Source organism: Dermacentor silvarum, chromosome 9 (genome assembly GCF_013339745.2).
Source record: "Dermacentor silvarum isolate Dsil-2018 chromosome 9, BIME_Dsil_1.4, whole genome shotgun sequence".
NCBI classification, from domain to species: domain Eukaryota; kingdom Metazoa; phylum Arthropoda; class Arachnida; order Ixodida; family Ixodidae; genus Dermacentor; species Dermacentor silvarum.
In genome coordinates this window covers 73733058-73754039 of record NC_051162.1, presented here as the reverse complement: position 1 = coordinate 73754039, position 20982 = coordinate 73733058, and the positions used below count along the sequence as shown (strand labels likewise).

Below are 20982 nucleotides of genomic sequence, written 5' to 3'. Positions count from 1 at the left end.
GTTATATTGTTGCTCAATGCTCGGTGCCATTTATTAGCATAGCAGATGACCAAGCGTGCCGGATCGAGTGCCAAAGCATCGGGATGCCCACCTCTCACGTGACCATCTTCCGTACACAGCATGGACAGAAATGGCCCCAGACAAAGTATCAAGAAAACGGACGTGGTTTTGGGAAGACGTCTGAAATTGCCATAACATAAATTGAAATGTTGCAATAAAGTTTTGCACGCAGTGTCCTATAGTACCTTTTGTATATTTGACGCAGGATAGGTTCATAAGAAAATGATGAACTAGTCTTCAGATCTGCAATGCTTATTTCGCTACTGTTAGGTTTAAGCGTGAAACAACGTTTTGCAGTCGAGTTGACAAGCAGACCCTGCGCATGGCGGCAATGGTCACCGTCCTGTTCCTTTTGGCCACGGCCTCATGCGGCATCGCATTCGATGTGGAGAAGCCCACTTCTCAGGGTTTCGTCGGCGGAAACCGGATCGGAATACTGGGTCGCACAGTAGAAGAGTACCGTGGCATTCCGTACGCACAGCCCCCACTGGGAAGGCTACGCTTCCAACCACCCCAACCCCACCAGAATTGGGAGGGTGTGGTGGACGCCACAAGCAGGAGGACTGCTTGCCCACAAGTAGGCGTACTTTCTTTTTATCGTCAAACAGTTAAAAGTGCTAATTCATAGAGGTGAGCAGGCAGCTGACTTGCTCCAGTGAACAGGGACATCATGCGAGCACTAAGAGGAGATATCATTTCCCGACCCACGGTTTAGTGTTGCAAGATGAAGGATTATTGGGGCACATCTTAGCTCTCTTGTGCTTGTGTGCTCAATAGTTGAATATACTACCAAGCGTACATTTTAAACCCATTCATAGTGAGTATTGAGATATCATTTAGGACACTAAGTATGACAATCCATGACAAAGCAATTGTGGAAGAAACCATTTCAGGATTACTAATGACGTTATTGCAATATGCATTGAAGCAATGTAGTTACGCCCCGTTCTGCCATCGCCGAATCTCGTCATACGCGTGTATTAGGCGTGTGCTGCAGCCACGCTACTCTCTCATGCTTCCCTCTGGAGACACAACGCCATCTAGCAGTGCCACCATAAAGTCTGCGCGTGGCGTGTGTCTGAATATATATTCATTAGAAGGGTAAAGACTGTGACACAGGCCAAAAGGATTTTAAAGCGTTTTCACTTTTCGGCACCCCCACGGGAGCCTTCTTCACAGTAACATTTCAGACAAGATTGTCAGAAAATGTATGACGCAGGTTCGGTTCCACCCAGCACCGATTTTTTAAAGGATTTTTGTTATTGAAGAGCGTCACATAACCAATGCGTATACCCAGTGACCTAAGTTGGCGTAAAAGGGGTTTGTTGAACGGCGGCATTTTCTAATTGCATTTGTAGCGAAGCTCGGTAAAGGGTCTGGGCGCGGTGCTTGAGGTGCCCATTTTACGTGGATTCAATGCCAAATACAGCCTAAAGTTTATTTACTTTTATTTCTCTGATAAGTGGTACATACCCAGCGGTACATACAAACTTACAAAGTGACCTAAGTCAGCATAAAATAGTTTTATTGAAAAGATGCACATACTCACTCACCCAAGCTAACGTGAAGTAGGTTTATTGGGGAGTGGCGTATACACAGTGTGACCTAAGTTAGCGTCAAAGGTTAAATAAAGAAAACGATAATACAGAAAACGGGTTGAATCTGCGACAGAAAGGCTAGTTTAACGATAATTGTGTTAAGGAAATATTGTTCTGGACTACAGTCTCAGTGCATATGTGTGTAATGTAATGGGGCTCAATGAAGGTTTCTTTTTTTATGCGTTCGTTGTTCAGCACGGTGCACGCTGTTCAGCACAGTTCAATGCAGTAAACTAAAGTATACCCTGACTAGGCTCTGATTGGTTGCTTCTAGAGTAGTACTACTACCTCCCTACATTATTGATTTGGGAGCGGATTGAAAGTTAATGTTATTATAAATTATGAGATACAAAACGGTAATTTTATTACATTTGAGTAAGGCGAATGAATTTCAACTGATTGATAATAATCTGTGTAAAATAATGGAGAATCAACAGAACAAGGCTAAGACGCCAGGACACAAACTCAGAACTTGTGTTTATTGAAAAAAAAGCGACGCCCTTTTAAAGCAATTTGCCAACAAATATAGGAAATACACCAAGCATCCACTAGGAGAACGTGTCCTAAGCTGGAGGGCATAGAGGAAGAGTGCAAGTCCTTACATTCCTTAGAGCACCCTACTTCGTGACGCGAACTCACGTTCATGGTGTTGTGTAGCAATGCAATTATTCCCTCCCAGTAAAAAGAAATAACAATGTCAAATGGGATCTATTCATGCAGGTCGTCATTAGCCCCCTCCTGAGTGCCGGCGTGAACTTCACTGAGGACTGCCTGCACCTTAACGTCTGGACCCCTGTCGCGCGCATCCAAACGCCCGCTCCTGTGCTCGTGTCAATCCATGGCGGAGGCTTTTCACACGGCTCCTCCAGCGTCGAAGTTTTCAATGGCGCCATCCTGGCCGCCAGAACTGGTTTCATCGTCGTCTCCTTCAACTACAGGCTCGGCGTCCTCGGATTCCTAGACGCGAACTCACCAGAGGCACCCGGTAACGTGGGCCTCATGGACCAGAACTTGGCGTTGAGGTGGATCCAGGAAAATATTCACCATTTTAGAGGTGACCCATCGAGAGTGACGATTTTCGGGGAGAGCGCGGGAGGCATGAGCGCCCATGCTCACGTAATCTCGCCAATGAGCAGCGGCCTCTTCAAGACGGCGTGCCTTATGAGCGGAACGCTACACAGTCGAGATTTTGTCGAGCCCGTGAGCGAGAGCGTCCACAAAGGCAACGCTGTTGCTGTGGCTGTCGGTTGTGCCGATGGTAACACTAGCTTGGCCTCCCACCCAGAATCAGTGGTGGCCTGCCTGCGAACCAAAAGTGCCGACGAACTCGTGCTTGCGGCGAGCGAAAAGCTCGCGCCCAAGATATTCCCGTTCGTGCCGACATTTCCCAACGAATTCCTGCCAAACGATCCGGCTGTAGCGGTGAAAGAAGGCTTGTTCAACCCTGTCGACCTAATAGTCGGAGTGACCACGGACGAGGGAGCCATAGCACTGTTGTACCCTCCCAGGCTGCAACTGTTGGCAGAGAGGATTGAAGGCCTCGAAGAGGAGTCATTCAACAGGTCTATCCACGAGAGTATCTTCTCCTGGCTGAAGACGAACTCCTCGAAGAACCTCGCCCCATACACTTCTGAAGTGTGCGACAAGGCTTCCCTGAGGCGTGCGTACGTGGACTTTCTCTCGGACAACACCTTCGTGTGCCCCAAGCACTTCACGGCCGAGGGTCATTCCGAACACGGTCACTCGGTGTACTCCTACGTCTTTGCCTACATGTCAGCAAAAAGTGACCTGCCAACGTGGATGGGCACGCCGCATAGTTGGGACTTGGGCTACATACTAGGATTCCCCCTCGTTAACCAGGAGCAATTCGACGCCAAAGACGCTGCCATGTCCCAGACTTTCATCAATGTGCTGTCAACCTTTGCTGACACTGGGTGAGTGACATTTTTATTTAGCATAAAGTGCTCATCTATTGGGGTTTTAACAGTACGCGCTTTTGATGTTTTAAGTTTTCAGTTTCTTGTGTTCTTCTTACGCCTTCTTAATTAGTGTTCGACAGGAAAAGATCGTAGCAGCGTGGTAGTGTCTCTTATATGTCACCCGCCGTGGTTGCTCAGTGGCTATGGTGTTGGGCTGCTGAGCACAAGGTCGCGGGATCGAATCCCGGCCACGGCGGCCGCATTTCGATGGGGGCGAAATGCGAAAACACCCGTGTACTTGGATTTAGGTGCACGTTAAAGAACCCCAGGTGGTCCAAATTTCCGGAGTCCCCCACTACGGCGTGCCTCATAATCAGAACTGGTTTTGGCACGTAAAACCCCATAATTTAATTTTTTTTCCTCTTATATGTCTCTCATTTTTAAGTTTTACGACAATTTTAAAAATCCTCTGTTGCAGGTAGCATAATTCTTATCATTTGTGCTGGGTTATTCGAAGAGGCGGACATTAGTAGCACCAGAAATCTAAACACATATTCAACTGACTAACAAAAATCGACACCCCGTAGAATTGGTGCACATTTTTGCAAATGTGTTATATTTATGTTCGAAATTCTCGCGGAGTTAGCACAATGCTCATAAGCACAAAGTGAATATGATTTCTAAAGTGTTACTACCTTTGTCAAAAAAAAATCACCGCATATCCACGGGGTGAATGATGATGAGTGGGCGAAGTTCCGGAGGGAATCATCGGTAAACCGTGTATGTTCCGTGTAATTCGCCCAGTCTCGCCGCACTTTGACTTCCACCAATGACACGCGCCATATGTGACGTCATTCCACTTTTATAACAGCGCCCTTCATTATAATTGCACCATCTCCCGCTTAAGGGGACGCCAGCACAAACGCGTTAGAAACGTGCAGTACTCTCTAGTAAGGGGGAGAGGCCACAGCGTCTTACGCAGCCGTTTACACATGCCGGAATGTGCACCGCGTTTGCCGACGCCATCACATGACTGCTGAGAGAGTATAACCCCCGTATTCATAAACGCTCCTCGACTTGACTTGCCACCGCCTTCAACGCGTTTCGAACGCGCTGCCCAAGGCGGTGGCAAGTCCAGTTCAAGTCGAGGAGCGTTTATGAATACGGGGGTAAGGCGGAGAGGCCACAGCGTCTTACACCAGCTTCTTACACGGGCCGTAATGCGCTAGCACAAACGCGTTAGAAACGCGCAGTCTTTCGTTAATGTTGGGTATTTATTGTCATCGTGGTGCGTGTGTCCATGTGCGCTTCGTGGCGTAGTCAGTTGCTTTCTTGCGTCCGTGGTGAACGGTCGTGCGTAGCATGAGCTCCGAAGGAGCGGTTTCAGCGGCCCGGCAGGGCCGCGGTATCAGGTCAACTGAAAAACCAGGCCAGGACTACCAACTGATTTTGCCATCATTGCCAACAGGTGCGTCCGTTTTGCACACAGTTTTTTTGCACGGGGATGTCAAGGCAAGGCCTTACAAGGTGGAACATTTTCGCGACACTCTTATACGACTGTCGCTCATGCCGGAAGTGGTTGCCCTGGGTGCATATCAGATGAACCATCTGTGGGCGGTGACTTTCAAGGACGAAGAAGGGAAAAAGAAGATTCTTGCTGCGGACGCTTTTGATGTCAAGGACCACCGTTGTGTGGTCGTCGACCCGTGCGACCGTGGCGTCCGACTCAAGCTCTACTGGCTTCTTCACGGAGTACCCGACGAAGACGTTCGTACTGCTTTGTCACCTTTGGGAAAGTGACTGAAATCACCAGGGACAAGTGGCGGGTCCAAGGATGCGTTGACAAAGGGTCAACCACCCGTTCCGTGACACTGAAGCTGAAGGCTGGCGTCACCACTGAAGACTTGCCCCACCAGCTGCGAGTAGCGGAAGATGTCGCGCTCGTGCACGTCCCAGGCAGAGCTCCTCTCTGCCTCCGATGCCGGGCCATCGGGCACATACGACGCGAGTGCCGCGTACCACGCTGCGGGCTTTGTCGTCGTTACGGCCACGACGAGACTCAGTGCGTGCGAACCTACGCAACAGTGACAGGCCCGGCATTGAAAGAGGACGCGACTGATCACCTGATGGACGTGGTAGACGCAGTGGAAGCCGCTGGTGAAGGGAGTGATGTCCAGCCCTCGGTGTTGACGCCTCTGAAGAAGGCAACACCTGCTGACGAGGCCAAGCCATCGGACGGCGGGAAAGACCCATGGGATGACACGGCAGAGCCAAATTGCTCGGTTGAGATCGAGGGTAAAGACGCCAAGGAAACTTGCACCTTAGCAGAAGCGACGACCGGGGAAACGCAGGACACTTACGACACCGTGATGCCTGCGTCTTGCAGTGCGCCTGCTAAGAGGCTTCATGAGGAGACGGATGAGCAGGAAGAAAAGGATCAAGAGAAAGGGAGTAGTGACGAGCCTCCTCCGAAGGCTCCACCCGGACGCCGACCGGCGTTCAAGCCCAAGCCCGGCGTTCAAGCCAAACGCCGCACTACAACCCCGACGCCTCCGCTGAAGCGGAGGCGTTTCTAGGAGAGCAAGAGTGTTGTGGTCTGGGGACTAGGGTTTGTGGGTGGGATGTGCTTTGGCCGTCGTCATTGCTGTTTAAAGCCCCGAAAACCACGGTTCGCCTGGCTAGACCACCGTGTCAACGAAACAGGAGATGTGAGACGGACGATGTGTGGTAACTGCATGGTGCAGATTATCTTGTCTTTAAAATGGCAGCTAGCATTTCGAATGGTCTTTGTGTCGCGACGTTGAACGTGCGTGGACTACGCGCGCGTAGAAGGCAATGTCAAGTTAATCGTATCCTTGTTGAAAATAATATTGACTTATTGGCCATTCAAGAAACAAAAATTGGGAGTGATGAACAGACGGAGCAAATGGTTAACATTTTCCGCCCCAGATATAGCGTATGCGTGTGTCATGCGGTGGGTAGGTCTGGGGGCTGTCTTATTTTCTTGCGTAGCAGCATTGCCGTGGTAGAAGCGGTCACGTCATCCGAGGATGGTAGATTGGTTCTCTGTGATTTTACTTTTTCAGAGATGCCTTGGAGGGCCATATGCGTGTACGCTCCTAACGTAGCACGGGAGCGGGAAGTCTTTTTTGGTCAAGTTCAGCAGCACATAATTGTGAAAGGCATGTCATTTTACTGGGTGATTTTAACTGTGTTTGCTTTCCAGAAGATACATCTAAGTTGCCCAGCGTTCGCGATAAAAGTGCCTTGCTTTTAAGTTCGATTGTCAGGGAGCAAGACCTTGAAGACATTGGTTATGTGTTGTCAAGTGAAAATCATGCCGTGTATACGCACTACCAAGGTGAATGTCATAACAGGTTAGACAGACTTTATGCTTCATTAACCTTTGTACCTTTATTCTCAAATTATCAAGTGATACAAGTTAGCTTTAGCGATCATTGCATGGTTATGTCAACGATAGGAAAGAAACAAAGGGAATCAAAATTCAACTGGGATTTATGGAAGCTAAATGATAACCTTTTGCAAGATGAAGTTTTTAGAAAAACAGTTCAAGATAAGCTCGAAAATTTGCTCAGCACTACTACGTCAGCGTGTTTCATTGCAGAATGGGAACTCTTCAAGACAGAAGTTAAATTTACCGCAATTGAGAGAGCATGTGTAGTCCAGCATAAAGAAAAAGAACGTGAAAAGAAATTGCACCTCAGTTTAAAATACACGCTCTGCGCAGAAAGCTCTTCGCCTGGATTATTTACGAAAGAAATCAAACAAGTTAAATCTGAGCTTGAAGTGATGGATGAAGAGAAGTACAAGGGAGCGGTATTAAGGGCACGGGCAGAGCATTTATGGATGGGAGAGACGCCAACCAAGCGAGCAATGTGCGATGAGAAAAAACACGCGGCTGCCAAAGAAATAAGGGAAATAAGATATCAAGGGGAAGCCACTAATGATGTTGGAATGATAGTGCACGCATTTCTGTCTTATTATGAAAGTCTGTTGGGGAAAAAGACCTCTGATATCGAACGTTTTAAGACTCAATTCTTGTCCTTAATTCCAACAGTATCAGATGAAGTCTGTGAAGCGCTCGAGAGACCAATAGGCCTTTCGGAAGTTGAGGATGCGATTGACGATCTCCGTCCCGGCAAGTCGCCAGGGCCTGATGGTCTCGGAGGGGCTTTCTATAAGAGCTTTAAAAGGGAAATAGCTGTAGCATTACACCGTGTGATAAGTGAGATGTACGAGGGCAAGGAAGCGCCTCCTTCTTTTCGCACATCACACGTTATTTTAATTCCTAAAGCGAAAGACCCAGCGAAGCTTTTGGCGGTTGAATCCTATAGACCAATGAGCTTGACAAATACGGACTATAAAGTTTACGCTAAAGTACTAGTGAGACGATTGCAAACTATGATAAAAGAACTTGTGGGCCCCCATCAAACCTGCGGTATCAAAGGGAGATCAATATTTTCGAATATACATACTGCAAGGGCCATACTGGAATGTTGTGACGAAAAGGAGGGCCGAGTGGCCATGATACAAAATGATCTTGAAAAGGCTTTTGATAGAGTCGTCCATGATATCATTTTCTTGCTTTTAGAACACGTTAAAGCCGGTTCAGTGATAACAGATGGAGTGAAAATGGTGTACAAAGATTGCACTGCAAAATTAATAATTAATAGAAAATTAAGCGCTAGTATAAAAGTGCAGTCTTCAGTAAAACAGGGATGCTGCTTGTCGCCTCTTCTGTTTGCCTTGTATTTAGAGCCGCTTTGTTTGAAAATAATTAGAAGCCAATCTATTCGTGGATTTATCTATTCAGGAATTGAGACTAGAGTTCTGGCTTATGCGGATGATGTGGCAATTTTTTGCAGAGATACAGAGAGTGTGAAAAAAACTATGAAAGAGGTTGTTTCTTTTTGTGCCGCAACTGGAAGTGCTGTCAGCTGGACTAAGTGCCTAGGCTTATGGCACGGCAGCTGGCCACAGACACCCGGCTATTTTTGCAACATAAATTGGAGCGTTATCCCTGCAAAATACCTTGGGGTGCCATTGCAACATTATCGTGACAGTGCAGAGTATTGGAGCGAAGAAATAAAAAGAGTTAAAGACCAGACAGAAAATGGGGTGGGCATAATTTCTCGATGTTTTCAAAAGCTAGTGTGTGCAGTTTGTTTTTAGTTACAAAAGTGTATTATGTACTACAAGTATTATGCATGGCAAGAGTTTCGGTGCAGAAATTTCATAGAGTGTTTGCAGTATTTATATGGGGATCGTCTTGGGAAAGAACTAGCCGATGTAACTTGTTTCATTCGTTGAAGAATGGGGGACTCGGGCTAACACATTTGTTTTTGAAACAGATCGTATGTAGGTTCTTTTTCTTACGGGATCAAAGTGATATATTTCTGCGTACTGTTATTCAAGTGAGATTAAGTTCTTCCTTGCCTGAGTGGTTTGTTTCGTCAAGAAATGAACGAACACCAACGCCAATCGGATTTCTGAAGGAAGTTGTTATGTCATTTTCATTACTGAAAGCTCATTTTTCGAATGAATTTTTGTCTTCTGTGACGCAAAAGAAACTCTATCGGGATCTTGTAGATGTTTTCTTACCGCTTCCTGTATATCGCACGATATACAACTTAGGACCTGAACGGAATGTTTTGAAACGTGTGAAAAATATGCCTGTTAGACCTTCAGCTAAAACATTCTTTCTTCAATTGCATTCTGGCACTCTCCCTGTGAAGCCATGGCTACAAAGTAAAGGCATATTTGTTCCGTGGTCTGTTAACTGCATCATATGTAACAAATCGGAAACTATCGAGCACATCTTCCTGGATTGCCATGACTCCGTTTTCTTGTGGGACGTTCTCAAACGAACTCTGAAAAAAGAAATGCCGATAAGCCCTTTCGGTATTCGTTTCTTGCCATGCGCAGACGCAGAGGGAGTGCCGGCTGACATGATAATGCTTTTGTGTATGAACAGTGTGTGGAAAACGCGCATGGATGTCAGGAATGCCCGCGTAGATGCAAGGTCGGCAAGGCAACACCTAATTGAAAGTCTTACGTACACCCGGGATGCCCTAAAGCACATGATTGAACCACCAGAGTGGATTCAGGAGCTTGACGTTTTGGTGTCTGTGGTGGCCTCTTTGAAGGCCTTTCAAAGTAGCACAGTCTAGCCAAATTATGCGTTAATATTGTGTAGCGCCAAGTGACCTGCTTTGTATTTGTACGGGTGTATGTATTGTTGCAAAGAAGGTAATAAAGAAAAAAAAAGCATCGTGGCGTAGTGGTTAGCGCCGCGCGTTCGGAAGCGAGGGGTCCCTGGTTCGATTCCGCGCTACGGACACAACTTTCGGAATTTTTTTTTTCATAAAAGTAGACGTGGCTACCTACTACGACGACGACTACTACTACTACTACATACTACAGAGGAGGGACAGACCCACACCCTAAGGAGCTTCGCCCCTAAAATAAAGAGAAAGCAGGAACAATTTTTAGACGATGTATTTTACGCATTGTTTTTAACGAATACGTTCTATTTAGGCTACGTGCCAATTTCATTTACAAATTTACAAAAAATGTCGAAGTTTCACCCGAAAGGGGAAGCATCACTTGCGATAGCAAATTAGTAGAGAGCTATTCGGAGTAAGAATGGCATTTTTATCAGCTGTGTAAACTTGGACATGCAGCAGCACCAGCAACTGCGCAAAACTGCTGTCGACGCCGTCGGCGTTTTGCCCACATTCGCACCGAACGCGTGCGGCGTTGGTGACTGTTGCCGGTGCCTTTGGGGGCGGCTCGGAGGTTTTCGACGAGATCAGAACGGGACACTCGTCGAGCAGCGTCGGAAGTCTTTACCACCTGCTCGCCTCGCAACGTGTTCATATAAATACGCATTTGGTGCCGCAGCTAAACTTCGCCTCCCCTCCCTCCCTCCCGTCCCCCCCCCCCCCCGGCCTTTCGCGCGACGGAAGAAGTCGCGTTTGCTCTATATATATGTGGTGATTGTAAAGGAGGAAAGATACGCTTAATTCTGCAGCCCTTCAGGGAGCACGGCGTAGAACGCGCCGTGAAAGCGCGCGTCCCTCGCGCCATTTCACTCGCACATACAGCGCCCGGCGCGCGGCGACGATTTCATCGCCGTTGACGAGATACTGAACCTCACGGCGACGGCGACGGCCGAAATCCGCTTTGAATGTCCATATAATTGCTATCGCAATAAAAAATGTCATAGTGATGACACCAGTGCGGTGATTTGGACGTATTTTCGACTGTTGCCGCCAGCAATAATGTAATTATTGTCAAATTTTCGCGTGTTGCAGGGACGTAAACGCACCTTTCATGCTCTATTTACTCAATCGATAATGTTGTCTTTGTTGAAGTCATTGCGTCTCCACACGAATGTTAAATGATATCAAGTGATTTAGTGAGCACACTACTAAAATTGGCCCCGTTCTTATCAAGCCTGCTTAGTGGTCGTCGTCGTTCACGTCGCATCTAATGCAAATTAGGGCTTGTTTACATTAAAGCTTTTTTAGCACGGACGTCCTACTTCCCAGCGTTGATGATGATGATTATGATGATGATGATAGTAATAATACTTTCTATCGGCGCCCCCCTTTAAAAGGGGGCGGCGAGAAGTAGTTTCCTAGACTTTTAGGGCTAACGAGCTCTTACTTCAGGCATTGCAGTATAGGTTTTCCACATATTTTCTTTATGTTTTCTTTCTTCATCAGACCTTCTATCACCAAATGTACATTTATGTATGAATATAGCGACACCGACACCACTAATCCCTTAACTGCTTTGTTGTCAGCTTATATAAAGTCTAATACTCGCATGCTAATCTTTACTGCTGGACAGCTTCAGCTTCCATCCACTTTGAATCGCAGCGGGCAAAGAACATCTGCTGCGTACACCTACGGCATCTAATTATATAGATGGTAAAGATGGCTGATGCACATGTTAAACATTAAGTCCCTTCTAATTCCATGAGGTGGCCTCCACTAACACTGAAGCGAGGTAAATGTGGGTCAGCATTCTCGAAACAATATCTTCTTGGGCGACTTCACATGGGTTGAGCGAGCGTGGGAGCTGTCTGTCATCTTGACAATATGACCCTTTCACGCCTCCAGAGCGTCATACCAAGTCGCAAGATCGCAATAGGATTCTGGATATGTGGCTCTCAATGACCCAAGAAGCAATAATTTCTCGCTCAGTAGATTTAAATAACGGCACTTGCATCATTAGCGCCCAATACTGTTGAAAATAAAGCGCATTGCACCACACACATCACTGTATCCGGCATCGGCATACATGGCCTATCGTAAAAAAAATGAGCGTCAGCCAAAGTCAACGCCAAAGAAGACAACGTCGACTTACATGCCCGGAAAGAAACCGAATGAAAATGCTGGAAATTAATAGGTCGTCCGGAAGAATATGGCACGAGTGGAGCAAAGAAAATATTTCAAACAATGCAAAAATATTTGCAATTAAGCAACATTGAATCATATTTGTCGCCACAATTTCGGTACAAGGTGAGGAGGAATAAGATTATAAAAGTGAGCCTACGATTGAATTATCGGTGGTTGGCGGCGACCCTATTCTATAATGCCGTGGCCCTGAGTCCATATCTTGGCCTTGGTCTCTAAGCGATGCTAGACTTTAGTTCTCGTGGTTGTCAGCTGCGCTTCCCACTACTCAGTGGTTGGTCTGGTGATATGAGGTATCGATGGGTTGCGCCCACACATCTATAACATGTTGCAGAGGACATTGGGTGAAGTATAGAAGGTGCAGTTGTAGCTGTAGCTCGTGGGGTTGGACGGCCTGCAGTAGGACACTGTGCTATAATGCACCAGTCGGCACTTTCCGGAACATCACCGCCTCTCTTCAGGTCCGCTTATGGTGCTAAGATCAGTAGGTCCTCCTACACAGTCTGTAGTTAACGATGTCACAGATTTTCTTCGAGAAGCTTTCGTGTGGACCGACCCGGGCTCAGTGGACCCGGCAGGATAGCCCGGAGAATGTACTGTCGGCCAGCGGCGCCAGGTGCTAGATTAACCACAAGGTAATATTGACCCGGGGCCCAGATAATGCATTTATCTTGAAGATTTTCATGTTTCTTCACGATGACCAGGGTTTGTTTGGATATGTGGCCTGCTTGGAAGTTTCTGCAAGCTGTTTGCGAGTAGGTGATGACAGTGATCTGTTCTTCTCGCTTGCCCATCGTAGCGGCCAGGGCTATAGCCGTTTCTTCCCTCGGAATCGATGTCTCGAGTGTTCACCGAGGCCGCTGCTACCTCTTCTTCCTGGCCCTTGATTACGCTTACAACGTGTGCCACCCATTACTTGTATGTTACCGCATTGGAGTATCTATTTTCTCCTCCTCGTCTCGGACCTTCTTAGGCTTTGCGAAGAGCTTATACACTCAATCCCTATTTTCTTTGTTGTGTTTCGTCTGCATGTTTCTTGGTATGCTGGCCGCCGTTATGTAATTTCGCAGGTGCTCAGGGACCCATTGTTTGCTGCGGAGTTCATGTGCACTGTCCAGTCGTCTTAGCGTGTCCCTACCAGCATGCTCATGATGGTAAGCTTGAGTCGCTCGATCTCAGTCGTCTTGTCGGCCTCTGCTAGTTCCTTCCACGCATTGTGGATTCCCAGCCTGACTTGCTTATCCATCCAAGTCGACAGAGGAAGCCCCAGTGCCAGCTTGTAAGTCTTTCGCGTGAGATTGTCCAGCTTGCCGATCTCGCTTTTATTCAGACCAAGGTACGGGGTGCCGTAGGTGCCTCTGCTGATTATCAGGACTTGTATTGGTCTGAGCGTGCCCTGCTCCTTCAGCATGTGCTTTCTGTTGCCACCCTTCATACCAGGTGCGTGACTTGAGTAAATATCTCGTGGAGCATTCGAATGGTGGCGAGACCGGCACTGCATTTCCAGAAACTGAGGTCCAGGATACGCACTACGTCCACCTTCTTCGTTCAAGGTCAAAACTGTATGTAGTGTCATCTGGGAAGGTGTTCCTCTCTTCCTATTTTTCAGGATTAGGTACTCTGACTTTTCTGGGGTACACAGAGACCGCCGCGGTGTGGGTAACGCTCGATCTTGTCGACGGCTTTTTGTAGGGCGTCTTGTTCTTCTGGCTTTCCCGTGCACGCCCACATAGTCAGGTCGTCCACGTATATGGCGTTGCGACTATCCCTGACGTTCCCCAAAATGTGCGGTATTTCCCTCATCGCTATCGTCATTATCATCATTATCATCAGCCTATATGTATGTCCACTGCAGGAGAGAGAGAGAGATAATAAACTTTAATAAAAGCACGCGAGCGTAGGTAGCTCCTCCGCTCTGCAGTGGGTGGTCCCCTCAATCCAGGAGTCCAGCGGCCTTAGCTGCGCTTCTCACTCGGTTGACCAAGTTGAGCTGGTCCGTCGAGTCGGAGCTGGACAGCGCTGCCTCCCATTGCCGTGTGGTGGGGTGCGTTAGGGGTGTTAGCTGTGGTGTGTTTGCGCAAGCCCATACCATGTGGTAAAGTGTTGCACATTGATCACAGTGTGGACATTTATAGGAATACAGCGCAAGGTGCATGGCGTGGTAAAGACTCAAATGTGGATATGTGTTTGTTTGGAGTTTTCGCCATATTACGGCCTCCTCTCGCGTCAGAGAATTATGAGGTGGGGGTAGTGTTCTTCGTGAAAGGCGATAGTGTTGTAGGATGTGAGTGTAGGTTAATGATATTGGCTCTGGTTGGAACTGCTCGGCGCGGTCATCTCGCGGCTCCCGGTGTGCATGCGCTCGGGCGTATATAGGCGTGTGCCTGCTGATTGCCGCGTAAGGACTCATGCCCCGGAGTCCACACGATTTGTATGTATGGTGGCAGCTGGTGCGCTCTATTCAGAATGCGATGTGCAGCCCTGGAAATTTTGGCCCTGGAGTAATTTCTGCATGCCGGCTGAGAGTCCGTCAGAACTATGACGCAATCCCACTGCGGTCTCGTCGTGATGGCTAACACTATCGCTAGTTCCTCTGCCTCCGCAGCGCTCACTTTGGAAACCGACGATGCATTTATTTCGGTCCCGTGATTGTCGACTACGCTGGTGACGAATGCGGTGCTTCTTGCGGTGCTGGCCGCGTGTACGTACAAGACATTGGGGTGGTTTCCATACTTTCTCGCGAGCGCCTGCGCTCGGGCTTGTCTCCGTCCGATGTGGAAGTTTGGGTGCATGTTCCTGGGAATCGGTGAGACGTACATAGTTTTTGTATTCGTGTTGGGATTTTGGTCAGTGCGCTGGTCTTCCGTACGGAATATCCTAGACGTTCTAAGACGCAGCGTCCCGCTATTGTGCGTAGTAGTCTTTCCTTATGGCTTACCAGGTGGGCCTCTATGATTTCCCGTGCGTTGTTGTACACCCCTGTCTCCTCGAGGCGAAAAGTAGCCGTTCCGGGTGGGAGTCCGAGCGCTTGCTTATACGCCTTGCGTATCAGCCGGTCGAGTACCTGCACTTCCGCGGGTCTTTTAAATTTAAATATGGTGCCGAGTACGCAATGCGGCTCACAATCAGAGCCTGCACTAATCGAATAAGGTCCTGTTCCTTGAGTCCCCTCTTCCTGCTAGCAATTCGTTGAATCATGCGCAAGATCTGCGTGGTCGTGTGTTGTAGCTTCGACGATGGCCTCTTCCTGCGATCCCCAATTACCCGTGCCTTGCGCTAGCTGATTCCAACTTGCACCTGCAAATTTACTAACTCCATCACCTCACCTAGTTTTCTGCCGTCCTCGACTGCGCTTCCGTGCTGTTGGTATCCATTCTGTAGCTCTAATGGGCCACCGGTTATTCATCCCACGCAGTACATGGCCTGCCCAGCTCCATTTCTTTCTCTTGATATCCATTACAATATCGGCTATCCCAGTTTGCTCTCTGATCCACAGCGTTCTCTTCCTGTCCCTTAAGTTAGACCTAACATTACTCGATCTATCACTTTTTGCGCAGTCCTTAACTTGTTCTCGAGCTTCTTTGTTAACCTTCAAGTTTCTGGTCCATATGTTAGCACCGGCAGAATGCAGTAATTGTACACTTTTTGCTACTACAACAGTGATAAGCTCCCAGTCATGATTTGGCAATGCCCGCCGTATGCACTCCAACCCAATTTTATTCTTATGTAAATTTCCTTCTCATAATCAGGGTCCTCTGTGAAAAATTGAACTAGATAAACGTACTCCTTTACAGACTCTGGAGGCTGACTGGCGATCCTGAATTGTTGTTTCCTTGCCAGGCTATTGAACAATGTTAATCTTCTGCATAGTAATTATCAGCCCCACTCTTACACTTTCTCGGTTAAAGTCCTCAATTATTTGTTGCAATTTGTCCCCATTTTTGCTGAATAGGACAATGTCATCTGCTAACCGAAGGTTGCTAAGATATTCTCCGTTGATCCTCATTCCGATGCCTTCCCAGTATAAGAGCTTGCATACTTCTTCCAAGCATGCAGTCAGTAACATTTGAGAGATTGTGTCTCCTTGCCTGAGCCCTTCCTTGATAGGTAACTTTCTAATTTTCTTGTGGGAACCAATGTAGCTGTAGGATATTTGTAGATGTTTCCTAAGATATTCAGGTATGCCTCCTGTACTCCTTGTTTACGCAATGCCTCTATGACTGCTGGTAAATCTACCGAATTAAATGTATTTTCGTAATCTATGAAAGCCATATAGAGAGGCCTATTGCACTCCGCAGATTTCATCGCGGTATTGAGCAACAATGGGGTCATCACCGACCCCTGGAGGGTTCCTTTCTACAGTGTTTGGATCTTTTCAATCTTGTGGTTTCACATGCCTATGGTCACCACCTCAGGAAGTCCCGAACGTAATTGAACGTCATTTATCCTAAGTTGGTAGGTTGTAGGCTATTTAGCACCGCTTCGTGAGAGATGTTATCGAATGCCCCCTTCAGGTCAAGTGCGAGGATGACACTCTTGTGGCTCGGGCTGAGGCCTTCCATTACTTCTTATTTCAGCTGATGTAGAATGTCCCGGGTGGAGAGGTGAAACCGGAAACCGAACAGAATATTCGGTAGATGCCCCCTTCTTCTAGGTAAGAAGATACCCGATTGTGCACGAAGTGCTCGAAGAGTTTTTCCGCCCACGACGTGATGAAGATCGTGTGCACGTTCTCTGTCTTTATGGGCTTGCCGGGTTTCGGAATCATCGTTATGTCCACGTGCTTCCAGGGGGCAGGTATATTGCCGTTATCCTAGATTTTGTTGATGTAATTTAGTAAGGTCTCCGTGGCACCGTCATTTAGGTTACGCAGGGTCTCGTTAATTTTGTCCCGCCCGAGCACCGCGTTTCTCACGAGGTTTCATAAGACTGTCACAATTTCTGCCTTGGTGGAAAGTTGTCATAGATCCGACTTAGGTTCCCCCTCGTACTCTGGGTGGACGACGGGCTGCAACTGCCATTCATGCTCGTCTTCGAGGTATTTCTCGGTCACGGACTCGAGTACACCTTTCTCACGGCTATAGAAGTGGCGAATGAGTCCGTTCATGTGTTGCCTGGTTACGGTCTTTGACTCCGTTTCGCTCGTGAGAAATTTGCCCTTGCAACTTGCCTGGTGATCTTCTCGTCTGGCCGACTGGACAGCTTCATGCCCGTTCGTGGCCGATGCACCACTTTGTAATCAATCATGTTTGCAATGCGCACTACATTAGTGGCTTGCCATTGGTTACCCTTCCCTGGCCTTGATGCCGTTTATGTTTGTTGTAGCCTCGCTTGCTTGCTTGCACTCTCGGGCTGCTCGTCGCGTTCGGTCCTTCTCGCTGCTGGGGGTTGTTTCCTGGCTTCCACGCTTTTCTTCTGTTTTTCTGGGGTTTTTTATTGCCTGAATTCTTTGCAACCATGAACCTGATTGACTCAGCGTCTTGTCGCCCTTCTCTTCGAATTCCATGTTGCTAGATCCCGCTCTTGAATCTTCGCCGTTGTTCTCTGTTTCCATTTAGTTGTATTTTTCGCTCGCCTCCCCTGCCATTCTAGATTAACGTAGGCCCACTCCTGGGGCACGTGCGGCGTTTGGAAAACCGGTTTGGAATCGCAAACGAGGCTCGTTGTTTGGTGCGTTTAGGTAACCAATGTACTCATGGGCGCAATTCTGATATCCTCCGATGCCGCTTGTCTTATTCTGTTCGGTGACACATAATCACTGAGAGAAAGTAATACCTAAAAGCGCCACGCGCTGTCCATGGTCGCTGACCAGAGTATATTCTGCATATAAAAAGCACTCACACGAAGTGACAGCGAGCCCTAGCATACATAAACTTTACTCTAAATTCAATATTGTTTGACATGTAGTCACGCTTTGAATACTATATTGCCTATTTGCACACAGAACCAGAATGCGAGACTAATCTGAAGCCAAACATGAAGTTTGGAACAATCCCACACTGTCCCGTCTTCTTTTTTTTCTTTGTGCTCACCTAATTTGTGCAAGCGGCCATAAAAGGTATCCACAGGATTGGTGAGCTTCCCGCAAGGCAGTGAGGCAGTTACAGTGCTGGTGGCCTCACGCGTTCACCTTCTGCACATCTACTATGTATTTTCCTGTCCCCGCACCCCCATTAATGTATGTTCTGAATCAATAAACACCAGAAAAATTGTAACTACCAGGGCTCTACTATAGCGAACCTAAAACATGCAAAGCGGCATTTTTGACCTGCCAGGTGGTGGCGCCATCTGGCAGGGTTTTGCAAAATCATGCAATGCTTAATGGGCATGCATGCGACACTCTTTTGAGCACATCTCTTATCCACACACTGTGCCGTACCCTTCTTTGTTTTTCGTTCTTCCTTTTTCTTGTAGATGCCAACCTTTCTATGGAAGGTGGGCTAGCCGTGTGTCGTGTGTGATGGCATAATTTTTCATTCTATGGTTGCCCTAAGTACGGGCGCAAGCATATCTGCGTATTAAGCTTCACTTTATAAAAACTTTCACCCTATAAAAACATAATATTGATATAATTATGCATAAGTAAACCTAATGACGCGTTAATGCTTTAAAAATTTACTTAATTCAGTGACCGCGAGCAAAGAATACCCAAAAATTGGCGTGAGCGTGACCCTGGGTGTGTGCGGTTTGTACCATTGTGACTTCGGTAGATAGACTAGGCCACCGAAAAGAGCATTACACTTTTCTTGAATGTAAAAAAAGGTGCCAGCTATTCCTCGCGAATGAAGCAAATTTTTCTAGTCCCTCATCACGCTGAACGGAATGCACTAGCAAGTTCGTCTGGCGCCATCAAAAATGTGAACAAAGGCTTTGTTGATCCTCAGTGCAGCAACGCAATGAGTCGTCAGGCGTTACGAACGTAACACCATTTAGGATTTTTAACCAAAAATGACACTACGAAACAGAATTCGAAGCCAAAAACACAAGTTCTAATTTTACTGCTTGAAGTCACGTCATTAGAAACCACGTGATCTTAAAATGGTTGTCAAGTTACACCTTACTAGCAGCGCATTACTATTTCACCATCCAGAATATCAGGCTGCTATGAATCCAAACGATTTTCCAACCGTGTGCGAATTTGAGCTTTTGCGAGTTTAAGGCAACTGCCGTAACGATTAGGTAGACGGCGAACAGGTTGTACACGGGACCACAGCGCAACGCTTTAGTTAAGAGCCTGTACAATAATATTGTATTGCGTATTTTATTCGGCTTATTGGCTGCGTTTTCTTTTCCATAAAAACACGTTGCGTTTGCTTGTTTCCTTGGTCGAAAACCATGTAAACAATGAAGCAAAACAAACATTTGTTTGGTTGAAGCATTACCATCCATTTTCCCCTTACCTAATATTTTGCGGAATATAATACACGTATGTTTCCTTTCAGCTGCACCTCTCTAATCTCAATAGAATGACATCCTCACACCTCGGTATGTTAAGGCACTCCAGAGAATGATGCCAGCATAAACAGTAAACAAAGATTGTGTTTTTAGGTTGCTGTGCCTTCTAATATGACCCTTGTGGCGTTCGCAAGTTTGTCAAGTAACAGCAGAGGCAGCGAAATGAACGTCATATATTTGCCTTACATGCGCAGGGTGCCCCAACTGCCAATGGGGAAGCAATGGCCAAAGTACACCGCAGCCAACCCGGTTTCCGTCTTCATGGACAACGACAATATTACAGACGTCATCGGTTTCCGTAGAAATTACTGCAATGCCTGGAGGCCTGGCCCACAAAATTAGGAATGCATTCGAGATTGAAGCGTCACGTATGATCAAAGTTTTCCTACGGTGGAAAGACGCAACCTATAGGTTCGTCGATGAACCGCACCACGTGCGTTTCGCAGTTTAAAATAGATTAACTCTGCCATTATCTCAGACACAAAATCATTGCGACGCAATAAAATGACTCTAAATACCATTTTTGTCAGCCTGCGAATTGAATCATATCCTACTGCAGGGAAGCCTCGCTAAGAAGTATACTTTGTATTCTGCAATATCACTAAAGATCCGATATCTGATCGCGTATCATAAACTTTATTGCACTTGTGGGGCGTATACTTCAGGTTTAAGAGCGTAATAGCAAGCATCGGTCACGTTGAAATTTCAGCAAGCGCTAAGTTAACTGGTAGATATAGCTGCACCGGCTTCGCTGGCTTGGCGGCAACTGAAAGACAAGGCATTCAGGCAAACAGAGGAGCGAAGCCAAGTGTTTTATTGAACCATGTAGACCTTAAAAAAGCAGACTTCCAGAAAAATGCGAAATCAAGAAGTTTCGAAGCAGCAATTGCAAAAACTCTTTATATGTTACAGGAAAAATTAAGGCTACTGAACTTATCGCTAGCGTCTAATAGCAAACGGTGGTGTCGACTAATGTTAGCGCTAACAGGCTTACACAAGTGTAGTACTCCCGGAATGCAGACATTGTGAACTGGGACTCAAGGAAGCTTTGGGGACTATATAACTGATTTGGGGACTATATATAACTGACTCATTTCCTCTATTTGAGCTCAAGAAGTAAATGCTCTGAGCATGGAGAATGCTTTTGCTAAACAAAACACAACTTTTCTCTAACATTTTGCAATATTTAGTAAGGACAGCAATGACAGCTTTTTTTTTCATAGTGACGCGTTGCGATAATACTCAAAACGACTGTCACTTCCAAGCGCACACGGCTTCAAAGTAGGTTTGAGGCAGCGCCAATACTAGCTATATTGTTCGAGACATCACTCGCCTCTTTGCATAAGGCCTCATAAATACTTTTATTTTGCAGTCTCGAATTTTAATTTATCAGCTACAGAACCATATATATATGTATATATATATACATACTAGTAGTTCTTTATGCGCATAATCCAGGTTCAGGTGGCATGCGCTGCGACACAAAAGGACAAGAGAGTGCTT

General features: G+C 46.9%; 1 protein-coding gene and 1 pseudogene across 1 annotated transcript; both read left to right on the top strand.

Annotated features, from left to right (window-relative positions):
- The first annotated feature begins 363 nt into the window (after positions 1 to 363).
- On the top strand, positions 364 to 20009 carry LOC119465321 (cholinesterase 1). Its single transcript, XM_037726122.2, has 3 exons — positions 364 to 637; positions 2379 to 3592; positions 19674 to 20009. The coding sequence occupies exons 1-3, from the start codon at positions 383 to 385 to the stop codon at positions 19819 to 19821; spliced, it is 1617 nt and encodes a 538-aa protein (XP_037582050.1). The 5' UTR covers positions 364 to 382; the 3' UTR covers positions 19822 to 20009.
- Positions 4774 to 6255, top strand: LOC125940309 (uncharacterized; annotated as a pseudogene).
- Positions 20010 to 20982: the final 973 nt, after the last annotated feature.

Bases quoted from the DNA above. Each gene is read 5' to 3' on its own strand.
- LOC119465321 (XM_037726122.2), top strand. From the start codon at position 383: ATGGCGGCAATGGTCACCGTCCTGTTCCTTTTGGCCACGGCCTCATGC. The intron at 638-2,378 runs GTAGGCGTACTT...CTATTCATGCAG, and splicing joins GGAGGACTGCTTGCCCACAA to GTCGTCATTAGCCCCCTCCT. The intron at 3,593-19,673 runs GTGAGTGACATT...TTACATGCGCAG, and splicing joins TCAACCTTTGCTGACACTGG to GGTGCCCCAACTGCCAATGG.